The 18,379-nt window shown below is 47.8% G+C and overlaps 2 protein-coding genes and 1 pseudogene across 3 annotated transcripts; all 3 read right to left on the reverse strand.

Annotated features, from left to right (window-relative positions):
- Positions 1–664: 664 nt before the first annotated feature.
- On the reverse strand, positions 665–3,361 carry LOC120642418 (annotated as a pseudogene).
- A 5,176-nt stretch (positions 3,362–8,537) lies between these two features.
- Positions 8,538–11,616, reverse strand: LOC120642454 (actin-related protein 2/3 complex subunit 2B-like). 2 transcript variants are annotated; one of them, XM_039918984.1, is made up of 7 exons: positions 11,389–11,615; positions 11,019–11,085; positions 10,717–10,927; positions 10,482–10,627; positions 10,172–10,376; positions 9,867–10,076; positions 8,538–8,978 (listed from the first exon to the last, which is right to left on the reverse strand). In XM_039918984.1, exons 1-7 carry the CDS (start codon positions 11,445–11,447, stop codon positions 8,731–8,733), a joined length of 1,146 nt encoding a protein of 381 aa, XP_039774918.1. In that variant the 5' UTR covers positions 11,448–11,615; the 3' UTR covers positions 8,538–8,730. The 2 variants fall into 2 exon arrangements, with proteins under 2 accessions (XP_039774918.1, XP_039774917.1); XM_039918983.1 differs by having other exon boundaries at positions 10,172–10,627; positions 11,389–11,616.
- A 689-nt stretch (positions 11,617–12,305) lies between these two features.
- On the reverse strand, positions 12,306–16,314 carry LOC120642400 (BRCA1-associated RING domain protein 1-like). The gene is given in 15 exon segments (XM_039918907.1): positions 12,306–12,813; positions 12,913–13,031; positions 13,283–13,448; positions 13,539–13,665; positions 13,751–13,781; positions 13,784–13,838; positions 13,953–14,139; positions 14,239–14,339; positions 14,447–14,508; positions 14,590–14,695; positions 14,798–15,093; positions 15,204–15,311; positions 15,396–15,466; positions 15,582–15,635; positions 15,927–16,314. Coding segments are annotated over 15 exon segments (1,869 nt in total). The 5' UTR covers positions 16,007–16,314; the 3' UTR covers positions 12,306–12,507.
- Positions 16,315–18,379: the final 2,065 nt, after the last annotated feature.

Raw genomic sequence — 18,379 nt, forward strand, 5'->3', positions numbered from 1 at the left:
CACATAGATTTTTTTTGTAATGTGAAGGAAAGAGAACGAGACGATTGATTTGCGGAACAACCATCTCGTAAGCTAAAATCAAGAACTATAAGACCACTTACTAACCATTGTATTAGTAGTTGTTGTTATGCAACTCAATATTTTTTCTCATTCCACAAATTAAGGAATATAGCATTAATACGAGATAAAAAAAAAGACAAACTATTGTGAAGGTCATCTGCTAAGTTGTCTCAAGATTATGAATTAAAGCACGAGACCATCTATTAGACAGCACCAATATACTTGCCGTTAGCCTTGACAGAAAGGTTTTCCAACTAACCACACTATGCTACGCCCGAGTTGACCCCTGGCAAAAGGGTGTCCTTGAAGCGGCTATCACGACTCAAGATCAAAAAGTTGTCCTTGAAGCGGCTATCACGACTCAAGATCAAAAAGGAGGGGACCCAGTTTTGAAGAGTTCAGATTCGCAACGAAGCACAAATACGAGTAGGCTGAGAATGTGTACACCCAAACATTTAGGATCATCATACAACACAGAAAGGATGATCACTTCAGCGAATCAGCGTCAGTCTCAGTCATATGACAAGCCAAGGGCAACATGGTGCATTGGTGCAACAATGAGCAGCAAAACTGCAGCTTCAGCCTTCAGGACGCTTGGCCGAGATTACCATGAACAGTGAAGAGGCACATAATACATCAAAAGATAGCCAGGGCAAAAATATTATTTTGTTACCACAAACTCAACAGCCATTTGCAAATATACAGACGCAAACAAACCCAAGACTCCAGCACGTACATATCCGGCGGCATGAACAAGAGACGCACCTCTCAACTCCAATGTAGTACAATGCAATTGTATTTGCACATGAAAAATACTAGACAAAACATAGAGGAAGTGTCATGTATGGGCAAGACTGCGCTTAGAGCCTTAGAGCAGGGAAATTCTTGTGACCACTCATTGAACGGAGATTCAATCCCTCCCAAGACTTGAAGAAACAGCTACAGTTCATGCAGAAGTTTTCTTCATAGCTCTATCCAGCCTCACATTGAAGGGAGTTGAGTGCCAGTTCACCCTTTTATCCTGAAACAATCCACCAAAGGACAAGTATATCACAAAAGTGTTCCAGCCTTCCAGGGGAATGTATGACTCAGGGCATGTTTAGCGTACCTCTCTGTACTTGCTTGTTGTATTGGGTATTCCATTAGTTCCTGGGTCAGATCTAGAAGAACAATACTCATTGTCCTGCTCTGTGCAACGCCAGTAACTTCCTACCGTACCCAAGATCGGAGCCTCCTCACGGTTACTTCTTGGAGACCTTTGTGGAGTTGATGCAGATGATGATTGCTTGAGGTCATCAACAGTCAGAGCACCCAGGACAGGTCTTTCCTCTCGGCTTACTGAGGAAATGGAACAAGGAGATTTGCTCTGTGCCTTGTCCACAGTTGAGTTTTCAGAAGAATTCAACCAAGTAGAGAGGCTTGCGTCCACAGAAACTTCTTTTTCGCCAGATATGCTACGGTTCATCCTTTTCAGTCTTGCACCGACATCTGGCGCTAGGTTTACATTCTCCTTGTCCAACTTTTTACCTGATACAGCTTGGGTCTTGAGACTCTTAACTGCCTTCCATTGTGACAGATCCTGAACCGGGTTCAGCAAAGGATGAACACACTGGCTTCTATCACGAAGATTGTTTCTCGAAATTAGAGGGCTTTCTGCCTCTACAGAGGTACCACTGGTCTTGGGTGCAGGACTGATAGCTTCTTGGTCATTCTGCTGATCATTAGACATTGACAGTGAGAATAGAGACTCGTGAGACTCAAGCTTGTGATCTTCAGTTATCATTTCCTCATCATCAACCAAATCAATCTTGCAGTCCACAAAATCCTCCTCTTCATCACTATCATCACCATAGACATCATCTTCAGCATACTCATCTTCAACATCATCGTCGCTGTCAGAGCAATTCCGGTAACGGTGATTCTCTGGGAGCACAACAGCCTTCTGCACATGTTTTTCATCTTCCTCTGGTGGCTCCTCTTGATCAGGTAAGACTGCATTTTTCATAAATTGTGACATTCATGTCGAATGTTACTTTTTTCTTGCCACTGCTCCGACTGCCATGTTCACTCACCTCCCTACACATCACGAAAGATGGCGTGGCTTATTAGGAGCCATCAAAGATGCATCATAAATCATATAAAAAGTACAGTAGTCCATTCATCTACCTGTGGTCTGAATCAGGAGTGGAAACAACTGCTGCCACAACAGGCGAACAATCCACTGATTCCTGTGGGGAAACAATTGCTGCCACAATAGGAGAACATTTCACAGGGGAGAGCGGCGGTGTGGCTTGCTTCTCTGTCAGCAAAGAGCACACAGGTGACTCCTTTTGCTCAATCGACTCCCTGCAAACAAATCAGAGTAAGAAGCACTGCACCACAAGCAAATTACTGCAAAATCTGGAAAGCACAAGCATTAAGACAGTTGCATCTGCGGGCAGGCTGAGTTCCAGGAAATGGAACCCATGGGCAGAAGTGAGAGCCAACAGCATGAGCGTTGCACCTGAGTCAAAGCACGGCTCCAGTTCTAGCATTTTATTAATAAAAAAACTGGAAACACGTGCATAAAGGATTGGCATCCATGAGCAGCAGCGACTGCAGACAGCACAACTCCAGTTCCTCTCTACGGAATTTTAACAAGCACTGGAGCCGCAGCGCTCTTCCTCACCTCAGCTCCTTGCCGGAGCTCGCGTCGGTGACCGCCTCATCCGCGACCACCACAGCCGAAGGCGGCGGTGAAGCCGGCAGCGCCGCCTCCTTCGCCGCCACATCAGCCGCGGGCGGCTCGCCAGCCACCTCGTCCGGGACCTCCATGGCCTCCGCCAGCGTCGAAGGCTTCGCCCCGCGCAACGGCGCCGCCTCCTCCTTCACTACCACATCAGCCGCGGCCGCCGCAAGCGTCGAGGGCTTCGCCCCGCGCAACGGCGGCGATACCTCCTTCACCACCACATCCGCCGCCGCCGAGCGGATCACAGGGACCTGCGCGACAGAAAACCCCAAGCCCAGTCAGAAACCCGCCGCCCCCCGCGTACTGCCAGTGCCACGGCGCGGGGCCCCGGGTGCCCCGGGCCAGTCAGAGCCCTCACATGGATCGACCGCGGCGGGGACCTCGCCGGCGACTGCCTCCGCGACTTCCGGCTGCGGCGGCGCCGGTCGCCGTCGAAGCAGGCGAGGAAGCAGCCCATGGATCCGGACTCGGGGGGGTGCGGGCAGGAGGAGGATTTAATTTTGGGTCTCGAGAATTTGAAGGGGATTTGCCGTCGATGCTTGGCTTTGGATTCGTGGGGAATCTGACCGTTGCCGCGGAGACCTGCCAGGGCGCGGGGGTACTGCCGTACTGGGGCCCTAGCCAAGCGAATGGGGAGTGGTGATTGGTGAAACTACTTTTTATTCAATTCAATTTTTATTCTGGAAACCTTTTATCCGAAATTTCAGCTTGAAAGTTTGGTGTTTGGGCCGCGAGTCCGGCCAAAGGCCCAAACTAACCGCACCGCCAAACTCCGGCCCTGGTAACCGGCTCGCGCGCTCCGGTCGGCTTGATGCCTCCGGCTCACGCCGTCACGCGCTCCCGAGGCTGCGACGCCGTCGCCGTCACGCCTGCCAGGCTGCAACCAATCGACGGACCAGCGCCCCCCTGCGCAGCCGCCACTACTCTCCCCTCCGTTGTACTCCCTCCGTTCCAAATTACCAGACATTCCAACAATTTTAGAGAATCAAAATTTTTATATTTAACTAAATTTATATAATAGAATAATAATATTTATTATATAGACTAAGTACTATTAAATTATTTATTAGTTATATTTTCATAATACATCAATTTGATATCATAAAATTTTATATTTCTCTCTATAATTTTGGTCAAATTTGAGATTGCTTTGACTCTTTAAAATTCTTAGGATGTCTTATAATTTGAAACGGAGGGAGTATCATGTTGACTCGTTTTTTTCAATCAGACTCTTTAGATTTTTTTTAAATCAGACTCTTTAGGCGTTTTTTAATCAGACATTTTAGGTGTTGAGCCAGTTGCATGACGAAACAACGCTGTAAAGTCATCGCTATTGCTTGTTCATGAATCTATACTATAAGGAACAAAAACAATTGAAATAGTCTCCCACCATAAAAATTATCCCTACCCTCTCACAAAGGGTCCACAAATCAAAAAAAAATTGGTTGAACCAGGCTCGAGGAAAACTCTCTATTGGCAAAAACAAGGTTTTCGTGATGTTTCTGCCTCCCTCGACGTTTTTTTCTCACCGCGCTTTGTACCCCCGCCCACGCGCCATCGCGCTTCCGTGATCGCGGTGGCTTCCGTGATCGCCGCGCCTGCTTCGGGGGGAAACGGGATCGCGTCGTCCTGTCCGCCTGCTACGGGGGGCTACCGTGATCGCGGCGTCACGCGGTGATCCCGTGCGATCAGATTGACGAGGAAAGGATGACGCCGTCCCGACTAGCTGCTATACTGGGATTGAGGGCCGCGCACGTCGGGGATTGACGGGTGCTGGTCGGCGGCCATGCCGGCGCTCTCTTAGGGTTTAGGTTTGCTGTCTTCCCTGATCGCTCACCTTCCCTGGACGCTGCTTCGCTTGGCCGGCAAGCGAGGGGCCGCTGCGCGAGGAGGGCCTCCAACGTCCGCTCCCGCCAATGGGTGCCTGTCCTCTGGGCTCGGGATGCCGGTGCAGGCGTTCCTCGACGGCGGCCACATGCGGGTGCTGGCCATCGACGACTCCGTTGCGGGCGCCGAGGACGCTCTCCTGGCCGCCGCAGCGCTCGCGAGGCTCGAGCCGGGACTGCAGGAGCAAGCCAGGACCCCGTCGCGCGCGTCGCCGTCTTCATCGACTTGGCTGCGGCCGCCGGCGCGGGGGGCTTGCTGGCCGTGATGCTATTCTTCAGAGGCCCCGCGGTCGGCCGCGGTATTCGGCCCATGAGGCGCTTGCATTCGTGGCCGCGAGCATCAGGAGGAAGGGCTGGGGTGGCCGGCGCGAGCGGCGAGCGGAGGGTGCTGATGACCTTGGCAGTGAGGTCAGTTTGTTCTTGCCTATCTGCGGAAGGTTGGACCCTTGTTTTTCCCCGCGATGGGACCTCGTTCCGGGTAGCTGATGACCTTGGCAACGGCTGATTTCCTTTCTATCTGCTGGCTTTACGGGCTCGTGGCGGCGGATTACTTCTTCCTCTTCCTTCTCGGGTGATGCGATGGCCGATGATCCTTAAACGAAATTCATGTGCCGCGATTGGTTTGGGTGCTGGCCGATGATCCTTCTCGATGGGCGCCGCAACGAGGATTTGGTATCCTATGGCGGACGTACCCACCCTTGGGGATCGCCGTCAACTTGAGTTCTGAGATTCGTGCAAAGGAAACGCTGTGACCTGCCCTGGAACAAGGTTAAGTTAACCTTGATGCTTAGCCACAATGTCGTCCGGATGAGTTCATTGTTGTAATTTATTAAGATGTTCTAACCTGTTCCTCTTGCTCCCTTTTCAGTGCTCTCGGCGGTTTCAAGGCTCAAGCTGCCAATGGTCGATGAACAACACCAATGTAGGTTGACTTGTTGATCAAATTTATTAAGATGCATCTATGATTTTAATCTAAGTTGTAATCCTCTTGTTTTAATCTGAGTAATCTCAAAGGTTTTTATTGAGATGCATCTATGATTTTGGAGATAAATAAAGATCATGAACATACATAAAAAAATCCAGCAAAATGTATGGCTTTTATTTTGCATATTGGAGGTGGTACCTAATTGCTTAAGGCCAATATTGTTGGTTATCTGTCTTGCTAAACTGATGCAAACATGTTGCCTCTGCTCGGGTCCATTGTTTTTTTTAATGTGTGTCATTTAATACATAAAGCATTTCAAAATAATATCATAGTAAAATAGTGAATTGTCATTAGCAGTTTTGAATATCCACATCAGCACCATGTGGTAAGGGAGGACAGGTAAATTTTTTTCTTTGTCACCAAACAGATATGCTCATTTTTATTTCCAAACAGATTAATCCAAACTTGGATGATATTCAATGCATGTATTAATATATTATATGGAAAAAATAATCTATTCAACAATATGTTGTTTATTCTTTTTTAATAGCACCTTAAATTCAGAAACATTATTAATGTTTCAGATTGTTCAACTAACAGTTCTGTTCCATCGAGATGTTTCCAGTTTGCAAAGTTACTTAGACAAATCATGCTGCAATATAAATGTTGCTAAATTTTTTTTTATAAATTTGGTCAAATTTAAAATTGTTTAACTCCTTGGGAAGCGATATTTGCATTTTTTTTCGAACAAAGGGAGTATATGTTTTGGTTTTTACTTATGAGTCATGACATGTTTTCGAGCGGTTTGTACTCGTAACTTTATTTGTGGTCTTATGTGGTTGAATTGCACTTATGCTTAAATTTTCATCTACTAGAATATTTGAAAATGCATTCTTGACCCATGTACATCTTTAGTTTAAATCAATGTTTTAAATAGCGGGCCATAAATCGGAGAATGTGACCAACCGGATCAGCCAGTGCCTCAAGGAGGGCACCGAGGATGTCCTCCTCAAGACCATTCGCCCCTCCGACGTGTTCACCGAAATGTCCACGCGTGTCTTTACTATATGTGCATTGTGTATGGACGTGATTTTTCTTTGTTTGTTCTTCCATGAAACAATGCACGATACATTTGAGGTACAACTTAGATTTTGTTGCCTGGCAGTATTATGTAGAAAAGAGGCGCTTGTCATCCAGTTCAGCAGAGGACGATGCTGGTGATCCGAGCATAGTGGAGATGCTGGCGCGCCATGGCCTCACCAAGAGGACTCCTATGATGACATGCACATGAATCTTGTGTTTTAGGAATTTTTGTTTGATTTACTTATCACCTTTTTTGCTTAAAATATTTCTATGCAGAGTATAGTAGCATGATAACCAGAAGTGCTATGAGGATGAAAGACTGGTAGGAGTATATATAGCCTTCCGAGCTTGCAAGTGCGGACTGGGAACCATGACGACAATAGTAGTGACCTGGTAAGATAGCTGTATACTTGATTGTTCCTTATTTCTATGTCCGTGATTGCTGATTTTTCTCTCAGGAACATACATTACTTGTTAGTTTGTTCAAAGTGGAAGAGCATGTTCATGAAACCATTCTGTTAATGTTTTTCTTATTTTGAACCAGAATGAATGACCTGAAAGAATAAGCAATGCATTATGCTAACAGCCTCTAACTCCAGTCATCTTGGCTTGCAAATAATCTTGTGTTCTGAACAGATGGTAGAAGCTTATTATAAAAGTCATATACTATTTCTTAACAAATTTAAGCAGACCAGCCACTAAATATGGTATATTGCAACTCTAGAATAGCTGCAATATATGAAATTTTGGCACAATTACACAGGTTGGATGCATTTGGCATGGCATTATGGGAAAAACAGAGAACACCCCGTCGTGGTTTTCGGAGTTTGGTTACCTGGATGAGGATGGTATAGTATTTGAGCTTCGGTTAGTTTATAAATACTTACCGATAGAGCCTTGTTGATAATATATTTATAAGTTGACTTTTTTATAGAGTAGAGTTGGGTTCTCTAGAATACAGTTTTATAGTCTTATTCAGAACATTGCTTTGTTTCCTTGCAGGTTAGGGACCCAGTTGGCTCATACTTTCTATGTCCATACTCAGGTTCATCCCCAGTAAAAAAAAATCAATAGTGCATAGAGCACCAAAGTGTTGAAGTAGCGAATTTAAGGAAAGAAAGAAGTAACAGAGTAGCTTTCTTGTTGCTGGTTGATGAAAATGCAGCTTCCAATCCACATGCATAGGTTGCCTACACTGACGCTGAGGAAAACGATCTGCTGGCCACTTGGGTAGTTGTATAGTACAATTTCATATACGAATAAGCATCCGTGAAAATGATCTCATAAAAATGGAAATGCTACATTTCATAAATTAATTGAATCTCAGTATTTATACTGAATAATATTTCTATATATTTTTAGGGATGTATGACTGTTTGAGCTTACTAAAATTCGTCATTAGATTTCTTTGGTTATTGTGGCATGAGTTAACTTTTATTTGGTTATTAAATAATTTTTAAGGCGTGTGAATCTAAATTGTAGTTGTTTATTTGATTTTTTTCGAACCATGTCCTTGTCATATGTACATATTTGCTACAAATATAAAATTACTCTAATATATATTTCCTAATTTACCTGATTTCTGAAATTACATTAAAGTTTTAATTATTATCATATCAACTTGCAGCACGCGCGTGCCGCACAGGCATTGTTACTAGTTAAAGCTAAGAAGATGCTATTAAAATTTGGAACACTATATGCTGATCCAATGTGCACGGTGAAAAAAGGGCAAGAAAATTTTCATGGGACTATGAGGAAAACGTCCAGGCGTGAGTTACCCAAGTGTAATTGTTTCTTCGCAAAAATCTCAGTCCATGGCGTGGGATAAGAGAAGCATTATTAGGAGACAAGCATGTGAAAAAAAAATCATGGAAACATGCGATTTGTTCCGATCAGATTACATTTTGTGGTATTATTATATCAGTATACGCCTTCTGTTCAAAGAAAAAGAATTTCTATAAGCCAGACCAAGGAGATGGTCAAGTCAAAGTGGAGGAACTTACATCCTTCAAAAAAAAAAGTTGATGTATACGAACTTACATCACGCTTTAGCCTTGCTCACTAGATTTCACTGATGCTAGCTTGTGGTACCTGTGGTCCTTCCGGCGTGGCGGCACCGGGAGCTTGGGCACGGCGAAGCATCGGCACTGCCGCCGGAGCCGGTCCAGGCCCTTCACCCTGATCCTGAGCCGCAGCCGCTTGATCTTGTCCAGGATGGCCCTGAGACCCTTCTTCAGCTTCGTGTTGGCCTTCGCGAAGCTGATCAGCCGTCTCTTGCTCCTCTTCTTCACCACCGCTGCAAAAATGGCCAAACAAAATTGTGGTGAAATGCGCCACTCTTCGGTTGTTTTGGTTTGGGGAGTAAGGTGGTATATTGTCATCTCACTTCTCACATTTCTATTATTTGGTTGAGAATGGGAATGGATTAAGACATCACCACATTATTCCTCATATGCATGTAATTTGTAATAAATAAGTAAATCCATCCCTCCAAAACTCATGGAATGGATTCACGACAAACCACTCCCCCTTAATTTTCTCATATGGGCTAATTCCAACTGAAATGGAAAATAACTATCATACATCCAGAATAGACCTAAAGGAAACAGGGAAGACCTAAAGGAAATAGGGAAGAGTAAATATTCGCCCGTGAAACGTTCGAGAAAAAAAAATATTCGTCCGTGAAATCCTTATTAGATTAGAATACTTTACCATGATTCAGTAAGAATAAAAATAGCGAGGTTAAGAAAAACATCCATCTCTTAGTTTTTTTTAAATCATTGAATTCATTATTCATTAAGAAATAACCCTTTTTTAAAAAAGGAAAATTTATATATGAAAGCAAGAAGGAAACTGGCAAATTTGGCCACCATGGTTCCATGATGCTGTGCCGTTCCATTCGATGCGGCCGGCAACTGCACGTTCGGAAAGGTTGCCGTTGCCTCTGCCATTGGAACCTTGTACGGTTCGAGGAAAGTAGTAGCTTGCATCTGCAAATCTGCCTGCATGGTAGTTTGCAGGCAGCAATCATGCGGCACTTTCTCGTAGGCCATCTGGGACTCGTGCGTACCGGCAACCAACAGGCCAGCTTTTGGGCGTTGCTCGAGAGCTGGTTTTGTTCCAAGATTCTGGTGCCAAGTTGCCTCATTTTCCCAATTACTAGCAAGCGAGAGAGAAATGTTACCCTGTGATCTGGTGGTCTTGGCGTCGTTCCCTCCTCGTAGGCTGGCGTCCTGGATCACCTCCGTCAGGGCCTCCAGCCGCTGCCGCATCCGGCTCTGGATGTGGCTCCGGGTGCACTTGATGTGATACTTGACGAAGGCCTGGAAGTTGAGCAGGATCCAGGCCGTCCTGGCGGCCCGCTTCTTCCCCCTCGCGTGCCGCGACAGAACGCCTGCGTGGGGGGCCAAGAAGCATGAGACGGGAGCCCAACAAGCCCACCACAACTACCTCTTGGGAGGAGGAGGCGCCGGCGCGCCGCCGACGCACCGAAGGACACGAAGCCGCCGTTGGTGGTGAGGCGGTGCACGTGCTCGCCGCGCAGCTCCGGCGGCGGGATCGGCGACCAGCTGCACCTTGGCGCCCCCGCGAACGAGTTCCCGAGGTCCTGCAGCTCCTGGAAGAAGGAGGTCGCGATGGCCAGGTCGGTGTCGTCCCTGAAACGCATCGGGAAGATGGCGTGGATCCTCTCGGCCTGCAGCCGCATGAGGAACGCACGACGCTGAGATCCTTCAATTCTCTGAAGATTAATTTTCTTTGTTGTTTCTGCATGCGTTGCAAGGAAATGGGAAATAAATACCGTCCTGCTGACGAAGAAGGGCTCCCTCTGGCTGCACACGAGCTTCATCGTGCCGGACGGGCCGAGGCTCCCCAGCATGTCCCTGAGCTGCGAGCTCAGCACCAGGGATTGCAGCCGCGACACCTGGTTGATCGCCTTCACGCGGTCTGCGCGGAAGCTCCAAGAGCACGCAAGGCGATGGAATTGGAGTTCCAAAACAATTGGAAGAGGAGTGTTCATCAGCTGTTCTTCGTACCTTTCGGCCGGGCGAGGCCGGAGAAGTTCAGCTTCAGCGTCAGGACGTACCCTTCTCGGGGCGGCTCGACGACCTCCGCGAACTTGTGGTACGCCTTCCTCGCCTCCTGCAGCGTGGCCTCGGGCAAGCCGCTGGAGGAGGGTGAGGCCTCGTGGGAAAGAGGTGGCGTCGATATCGACAGGTACGCGTTCTCAGGATCCGACGCTGAAGCCTGCAACGTTTTTGCAGATAGATGCATGATCGTGTTCTCGTGTGTGTCTTCCATGTGTTTCTTCATCGAAGGTGCCTGGAAACGGTATTACCTCCACATGGTATCGGATCGATCCGAACTCGAAGAAGGTGAGATCAACAGGCATTGGTCTTTCGGCACTGCAACAAAAAAACATGGGACAGTTTGTATAGGAGCGAGGATGATGTCTGGATGTGTGTAGGAGCAGCACATCTCTAGCAGTGATGGGTGATGCTGTACAAAACTCATGGAAGTTTTTCTCAGAACTAGTGTTCCCTTTTGGATTGCGTTAGCAGGGCAGATTTTCGAGGAAAAGGGACTTCAAGATTGTTGTGCAGATCGGTGAAGAACAATCCTGGCTAGAAAGAACTACCCGGCTACCCATCACAATTCACATTGGTTTTTACAGGCAGGTTACAAGAGAGTAGCAAACTGCAACTCACCTCTGGATTCTCGTCAGGATTTCGACCAGCGCCCGTGATCCGCTGCTGAAGAACGCCATGGTGCTGTACCGTCGTCAGTGCTTAGCATCCAGGTGCGGCTCCTTAAAAAGATCAAATAAAGAGGGAAAGGACAAGGGAGAGGTACAAGTGTTGCTTTGATATCAGGATCATGGTCTGGTGGACGGAAAACAAATTCAAGAGACATCAGGGAGAGGACACTGGTGACTGCATGACTGGTGAGACTATGGCCCCGTTTGGCAGGGCTTCGGCTCTTCCAAAAACAGCTCCGGCTCTGGCTCCTCAGATGGAGCGGCTTCTCTGGTGGAGTTAGAGCCGTTTTAGAAAATGTTTGGCAAAACAGCTTCACTTGTTAGATTGATGTGTCAGCCGCGTGAAGCCACGATTTCATGGCTTCACCTTGCCTGTGTAAGCCGCCGACGGCTTCAGAACCGGCTTCACGTGTGAAGCCGGTCCTGAAACAAACGTTTGGGAGGGCTTCACGTGAAGCCGCTCGTGAAGCCCTCCCAAGAGCCGTGCCAAACGGGGCCTATATTGTATGATGGGGACCTCTCCTGGCTGTTGCTGTTGAACTGCTTCTGAAGCAACCTCCTGAGCTCAGCCATCCCGTTTGCTTTGTTTCCAATGCACTCCACAATCATTTCAGGCTTTTCTCCTGTTGCTGAAGCTGTAGATGACGAACTCCGCAGCTGAATATGGAAACTTTTGAACGGTGCCTGAACGTTGGATCTGAAACAGGCAGTAAAGATGATATCCACCTGGTGATTCTTTCCCCCCTAATTCAAGTATTCAACAAGAGATTGGAGTAAACCCTACCTACCAAGTCCATTCCCTTCTGTTTGGAAAGAAAAATCAGATCAACTGCACCTATCAGTAGGTGAAACATGTGAAATGACATCGACAGTAACATGACTGAGGTACACAACTTTATTCGAATTCAATTGCAGTCTCATGTCATGTTACAACATCAAAATCAAAACTCTGAAGATACTTTGGATCAACAAGACAGCATGTGAATCACATTCTAATCTCCTCTTTTTAAAAGGGAAAAAGAAAGCAGAAACTACATTCCTATGTTTGAACCTAAGTAGTGTCACACAGTCAACTGAGGATTGTGCAGGATGCAATAGAATCCAGGAGCCATGTATGAGGAATAGCTTTGCAGCCGACTGTGGCTGCCAATTCTTCAGCCTCAGCTTCTCTTTTCTTGATGATCTCATTAAGGGTGTCTAGATTGTTCCCTTGTGGCGGCTCTACGCTGTAGAGAATCAAGGATGTACTAGAAAGCTCGCTCTTCTCCAAAATCGACCCCCCTGCTGCAGCAATCAAATCTTCAAGGTTAATCTTGTATGCTGGCATGAAGTGGCCGCTGAAATAGAAGGTCAACCCAGCAAACAGATTTGGTGCCTACAGAACAAGAAATGTATGCAGTCAGTATACCAACAAGATTGTCACTATGAAGTAGTCATAATTTAGCTTATTTACTCCCAGAATTTGTTTGCAAACCTGTTGCATCGCTCGAAGCCTTCCTGTGCGAGGGCCATCGAAAGAGCCATGAACATCACACCTGACCTCATAGGGCTCTTCTGGGACTGGTTCTCTAGCCTCAATACAGGCCTTCAGCCCTAATTACCACATGCAAATTTGCATAAGAATAACTTCCTTGAAGAACAGGGCAATCTAAGCATAAGAAAAAAAAATAGATGCAAGCAATTTACTAACTAACAATATACTAAGCTCAAGTTATCAAGTACCACACTACGAGGTGACAGCACTTAGTCAAATAATCATGATGAACATGCAATGGCCCCAAAATCACAATGGACCCCGTTTAGCCACAAGTATATTTACTGAACTTCAGAGAAAATGTACTTACAATTTACATTGAGAACCCATTTCCCAGCTAAAATAGCCATGAGAACTTTGAGTGTCCTAGCACATGCCCCACGTTCATCAGTATTAGCAATCACATGAGTCACATTCGAGCTCCAACTGTTAGTTACTGTGATGCCAGTTCGATGCTCGAATTGATCCAAGATTTCCTGTGAAGTTATGAATATTTCAGGGGATATTACATATTTGAATAGGTTATGAAGTACCTCAGTTATGCAGATCATAGAAATATCAATTACCCTCTCACAGCCATTGAGGGCAGATCCACATATCACCCATTCACTAGTCATAACAGGTGGGGCAGTCCAAAATTCATCACTTTGCATTGGAGAAGGTGAATTCAGATCATCAATATCAGATGATAGTCTGGGGAATCAGAAGAAAAAGGGGTCATCAGAAGACACAATCAGGTATAGCAAAATGCAGAGAATAACAGGCATAATGGACATACTGCTGTAACTGGGCCTTCTTTTTGACTTTGATCTCTCACAAGGTAACTTTTTTGAAGAATGAGTAGGACACAGCATTACAAAGTTTTCCTGGAACAATTCACATTGTTCAGTGAGACAATTGACTGAATATTTTACCAGGGAAGGGCAAACATTTTCACTGAATACATGATGGACAGTGTGGATTTAAATAACGAGACTTACTTCATCCCATCTGCAGCCTTTGATCATGTGGGCACATGGGACATGAAAGCTCTTGCGGCAGCTCTTCACAAGGCAGCCAAGTGCCGCACCTTTCAAGCCACAAACACTGCACTTGATCTTAGAAGCACGGGCCAACTCAGGCTCCAAGTTGTTTGCAATATCACCAGTGAAGAATGCTTGAGGAGCCCTGTATTGGTACCATAAATTAGTACAGCAAATAATTTTGTTTAAGAGCCATGTATGCATTCTTTCAGAAACATTATCATGGAAGTTGCCAAGAACATACCATTCAATGCATTTCTCATGGACATGCTGAACATTTGATTTCCAAGCTTGGTCAGCCTTTAAGGGCTCCCCACGTAGATAGTGTGACAAAGGGCCAGTACACTGTAAGTTACAATTTACATTAGATTTTTCAAGTTTACAGGAAATCAGCAGATCATATACTAATATTGAACAAAGATCAACGCTTCTTTAAGTTCTGCAAGACCAACCTCTGCGACTTGGGAAGAATGACAAAATTCACATTTCCAAGCACTGGCCATGGTTGTTTGTCCTGTATTTATGTTCAAAATCACATTAGTATTTTTCATTTCCAAATATTCAGAAAGGAGATCAGATAGGAAACGTCTCTTACTTTGAACCTGATCATTTGATTTTTGCTTCTTCAATTCTCTGGTATGGTCATCCATTACATTTGCCTCTCTTTTCAGTGCAGTTTGAAGAGGTGACCTGCTTGTTATCTGACAGAATAGCTAACATTTAGTAGTGGAGCTACAGAGAATATGTTTCTAAACAACTTTTCGAAAGGAAAAATAGATTGCCAAGATAGAATAGAACTTTACCAGTTCTCCTTCAAGATCATTGCTATCACAATCCAAATCCCCAGGGCCATCAGAAGATTGTGACCCAGAATGCCCCTTTTGTACAAGGACTGTTGGTGCAACAGCTGCATCAGCAGTTTTGTTCTCAAATGCAGGATCTCTTGTTTGAACACCATCCATGTTCCCAAACGCAGGTCCAGCTGATTGGTTATATATTAACTTTGAAGCGACAGGGTTGTACGATTTCATCTGGTCAGATTTCTCGACCCCACTTCTATTTCCTGATTCTGGTGTTCCATGGGACGCTGTCTTTGCAACTGAACAAAGAGAAGATTTTGCCCCACCAATCAGCCTTTCCTCTGACATCCCACTGGTAACAATGTCTAGAATTCATATTCTACAAACATGGAATGGAAAAAGAATGTACCAGGAATGTGAACTTGAGCATCCTGTTCCTGAATCATGGTGCTGACTGTAGAGCAGAGGCTCTTGTGAATCCCCACTATCGCCTCAAGGTGAGAAGCTGGCCTTAAATCTGCAAAAAAAAATACTGAGATAAAAAAAAAAGAATAGAGGCCTCAATCAGAACTCAGAAACAATTCAGCGAGCCATAATGTACCTTGACAATGATATGCCGATTTGCAAATGGCACAGCTATAACCGTTCGAAGTCCGTGTGGCAGCACAGTTGCTGAAAGAATCCGACAAAATCGTCAGTCGCCACTCGCCACAGCTCACAACTCGCAAGGCAAGATGAGTAGAGGGTACCGAACATCAGTTGGATGAGGAGTCTGAAAAAAAATTACCTGCAGGATGTGTGGTAGCACGGTAGCATTGTAGGCGCGCTGAGCAACTTCAGACTGCCAAACAAATGTTTTTTTTGTATCAGACCACCGAGAAGTTCAGTATACGAATCCAGAAAGGATTGGAGCGCATCATTGTGCTCCCGGATCTAGAGCTAGCAAATCTTAGGCCTAGCGAGATCTTGAACGATAAAAATGACACCTTTAACATTCAGCGCAGACAAAAATAAAAAGAAGACAAATCATCCTACATTCCTACTGCTATCTTTCGTTCGCTTGTGATGAAGCCGCATCTTCTAGACCAAAAGCCAAAGCAAAAGAGGAGGAGCGCGGGACGGATCGACCCACCAGACGGGGCAGGTGAGCTCCAGCTCCATCTTCTGCAGGTTGAGCACCAGCGGGTTCAGGAACCGCCTCAGGCCCTCCATCCTCTCCGGCCACGAGAGACGAGATCACCGAGCCTCTCCCTCCGGAACCACCCTCGGGAAGGGCTGCTACGGCCGTAGAGGGACAGGGGGGGAGCCGGCGGAGGGCGAGAGGCAGATGCGGCGCCGAGAGACTTGAAAGCTTGAGCACTTGGGGCGCGGGGCTCTGGCGCCAGGTAAATACGCGGGTCTCGGAACTGGAGGGAAGGGGCGCGCAGGCGGGAGGCGGCCGGTGGAAATGTTTTGGGAGCGCGTGGAGGCGGCGGCGGAAAATGTTTGGGCGGGGAGGGGCGCGTCGCCGCGGTCTGAACTGAACCGGACGCCATCCGCGCGGGAGGCGGGAGATTTTCAGGCGGCGGGGGTGGTGGGGCTGACTGCTTCGAGCGCCCCGCAGGCGTCCCGCGTCCCGGCGGCTCGGCCCGGCCGCTTTCTCGGGAGACGAGGCGGGGCGGGCTGGGCTGGTCTGGGCTGGGTTGCGTAGGGGTGCCGGGTTGTTGGACTGGACCGTTTGCGCGCGGGGCTCGTTGACGGCCTGCTAAGAAGATGAGATCTCCGAGCCCACTTTTGACCCAGAGATCCTATACATTTTCTAGAAAAAATTTTCTTCCACATCTTCCACTGTTTGAGATTCGTGCAAACTGATTCTATCCGTCCGATCCCGCACTGTAGTCACCCGTCTCCACCACCGTGCGCCGGTCTCCTCCACCACCGTGTGCCCGCCGCCTCCACCATGGCTGCCCGTCGCGGCCTCCGTCGCCTCCGCGGCTGCCCGCTGCGGCGGCTCCCACCGCCCGAGCTCCCTTCGCCGCCCGCTGCCCCTGCGGCTGCCCGTCGTAGACGCCGCCGCCTCCCCCGCGACAGCCCGTCGCGGCTGCCACAGCCCCAGCTCCCAGCGCGGCCCGCGCCGCTCCTGTGGATGCCCGTTGCGGTCGACGGCCCTCCCTGCGGCTGCTCGTCCCGTCCCTATGCGCCGCTGCCTGCTCCTATGCGCCACTGCCTGGGCCGCGCGCCCCCAGCTGCCTCGGCTTGCGCAGGCCGCTGCCCGCGCCGGAGAAGAAGCCACTTGGTCACCGTTCAACATTTCTAGTTCAACATTTTGTTCTCCCAATTTCAACATTTTGTCTGCACAATTTCAACATTTAATCGTCAAATGTTGAACCTATTTAATAAAAATGTTGAATTAATCGTACCAAAATATTGAATATAGTTACAGAAATTTACACAGAATAATTGGGCCAAATGAGCTTTAAAGATGAATTGCTTATCTATTTTCCATAAGATAGATAGGAAGCCCCCTCTTGACCCCGCCGCGTTCGTGGAAATCAGATCGGGAAAACGAGAAAAATCCCGAATCGATTTGACAAGAGGTATTCAAATGAAGTAGGAAAAAGTTTCGAGATCGGGAAATAGTCGAGATGAGAGTAATAGCGTTTCCATTCAGAAATTTTAAGTAAGTGAAGGAGTTTCATGAAAAAATGGTAAACATAACATGAAAATAAGCGAAAGAAACAGACCTAGCAGGGTTTGTACGTGTGGGCGCCAGCATGCAGTGGCATGGCCCCCGAGCCCTAGCTCCTTGTGTTTCGTGGGATGTGTGCCGTGTGCGTGTGGGTGGAGGATGGGGCATGGAGCCAACCAAACCGAAGAAATGAAGAGTGGGAAACATTTTTGAGTTGTGGGATTCCGGATGAATAGAGAAAAAGGTTCAGTAAGAAAATGTGTAATCAAGCGTGGGCAAACTAAATAAAACACTTTACATATAAAGGAAAAAGGAAAGGGAAATAAGAGAAAACCAAGGTTGGGGATTTGTGCTCATAGGCATGGTCTCCTTCAATTAATATGCAAGGATGGGTTGTAATTTGTATCGCGGTAAAAGAATCCCAGAGCCCTGCGTCCGCGTCGCCCCCGTGCGGGCGACTCGGGCGATTCGGGAACTCCGCCCCCCCCCCCCCCCCCGACGCCTCCGCCCGTGCGGCTCGCGAGGAGGGCGGCGGCGGGGCCCTTTTCCTCTCCTTCCGGCGGATTCGGGCGGGCGCGACCGTCAATTCCGTCCGGGGCAGCTCGCCGGCTCGAGCAGCGCTCCATGGCGGCGGAGCTCGAGGGGCCACGGATCTGGCATGGCCCCAGCCGGATCTGGTGGTGGTGCAGCATGGGCGTGCGCGTGGTCATGGGGGCGTCGGCCGACGACGCTGGTGGCCATGGGCGGTCCAGTACGGCGTCAGCGCGGCAGCGGAGGCTGTGTGCCGGCCGGTCCGGGGGCGTGGCGACGGCGGCGCTCGCAGGTCTGCGTCAGTTGGGCTGCGGGCCGGCGCTCCGGGCCCTTGCGGCTCCAGCCGTGTTCCGTCCGTGGTGGGGCGTCGGCTGTGACACCCCGAC

This window comes from Panicum virgatum, chromosome 7K, assembly GCF_016808335.1.
Source record: "Panicum virgatum strain AP13 chromosome 7K, P.virgatum_v5, whole genome shotgun sequence".
NCBI lineage: Eukaryota > Viridiplantae > Streptophyta > Magnoliopsida > Poales > Poaceae > Panicum > Panicum virgatum.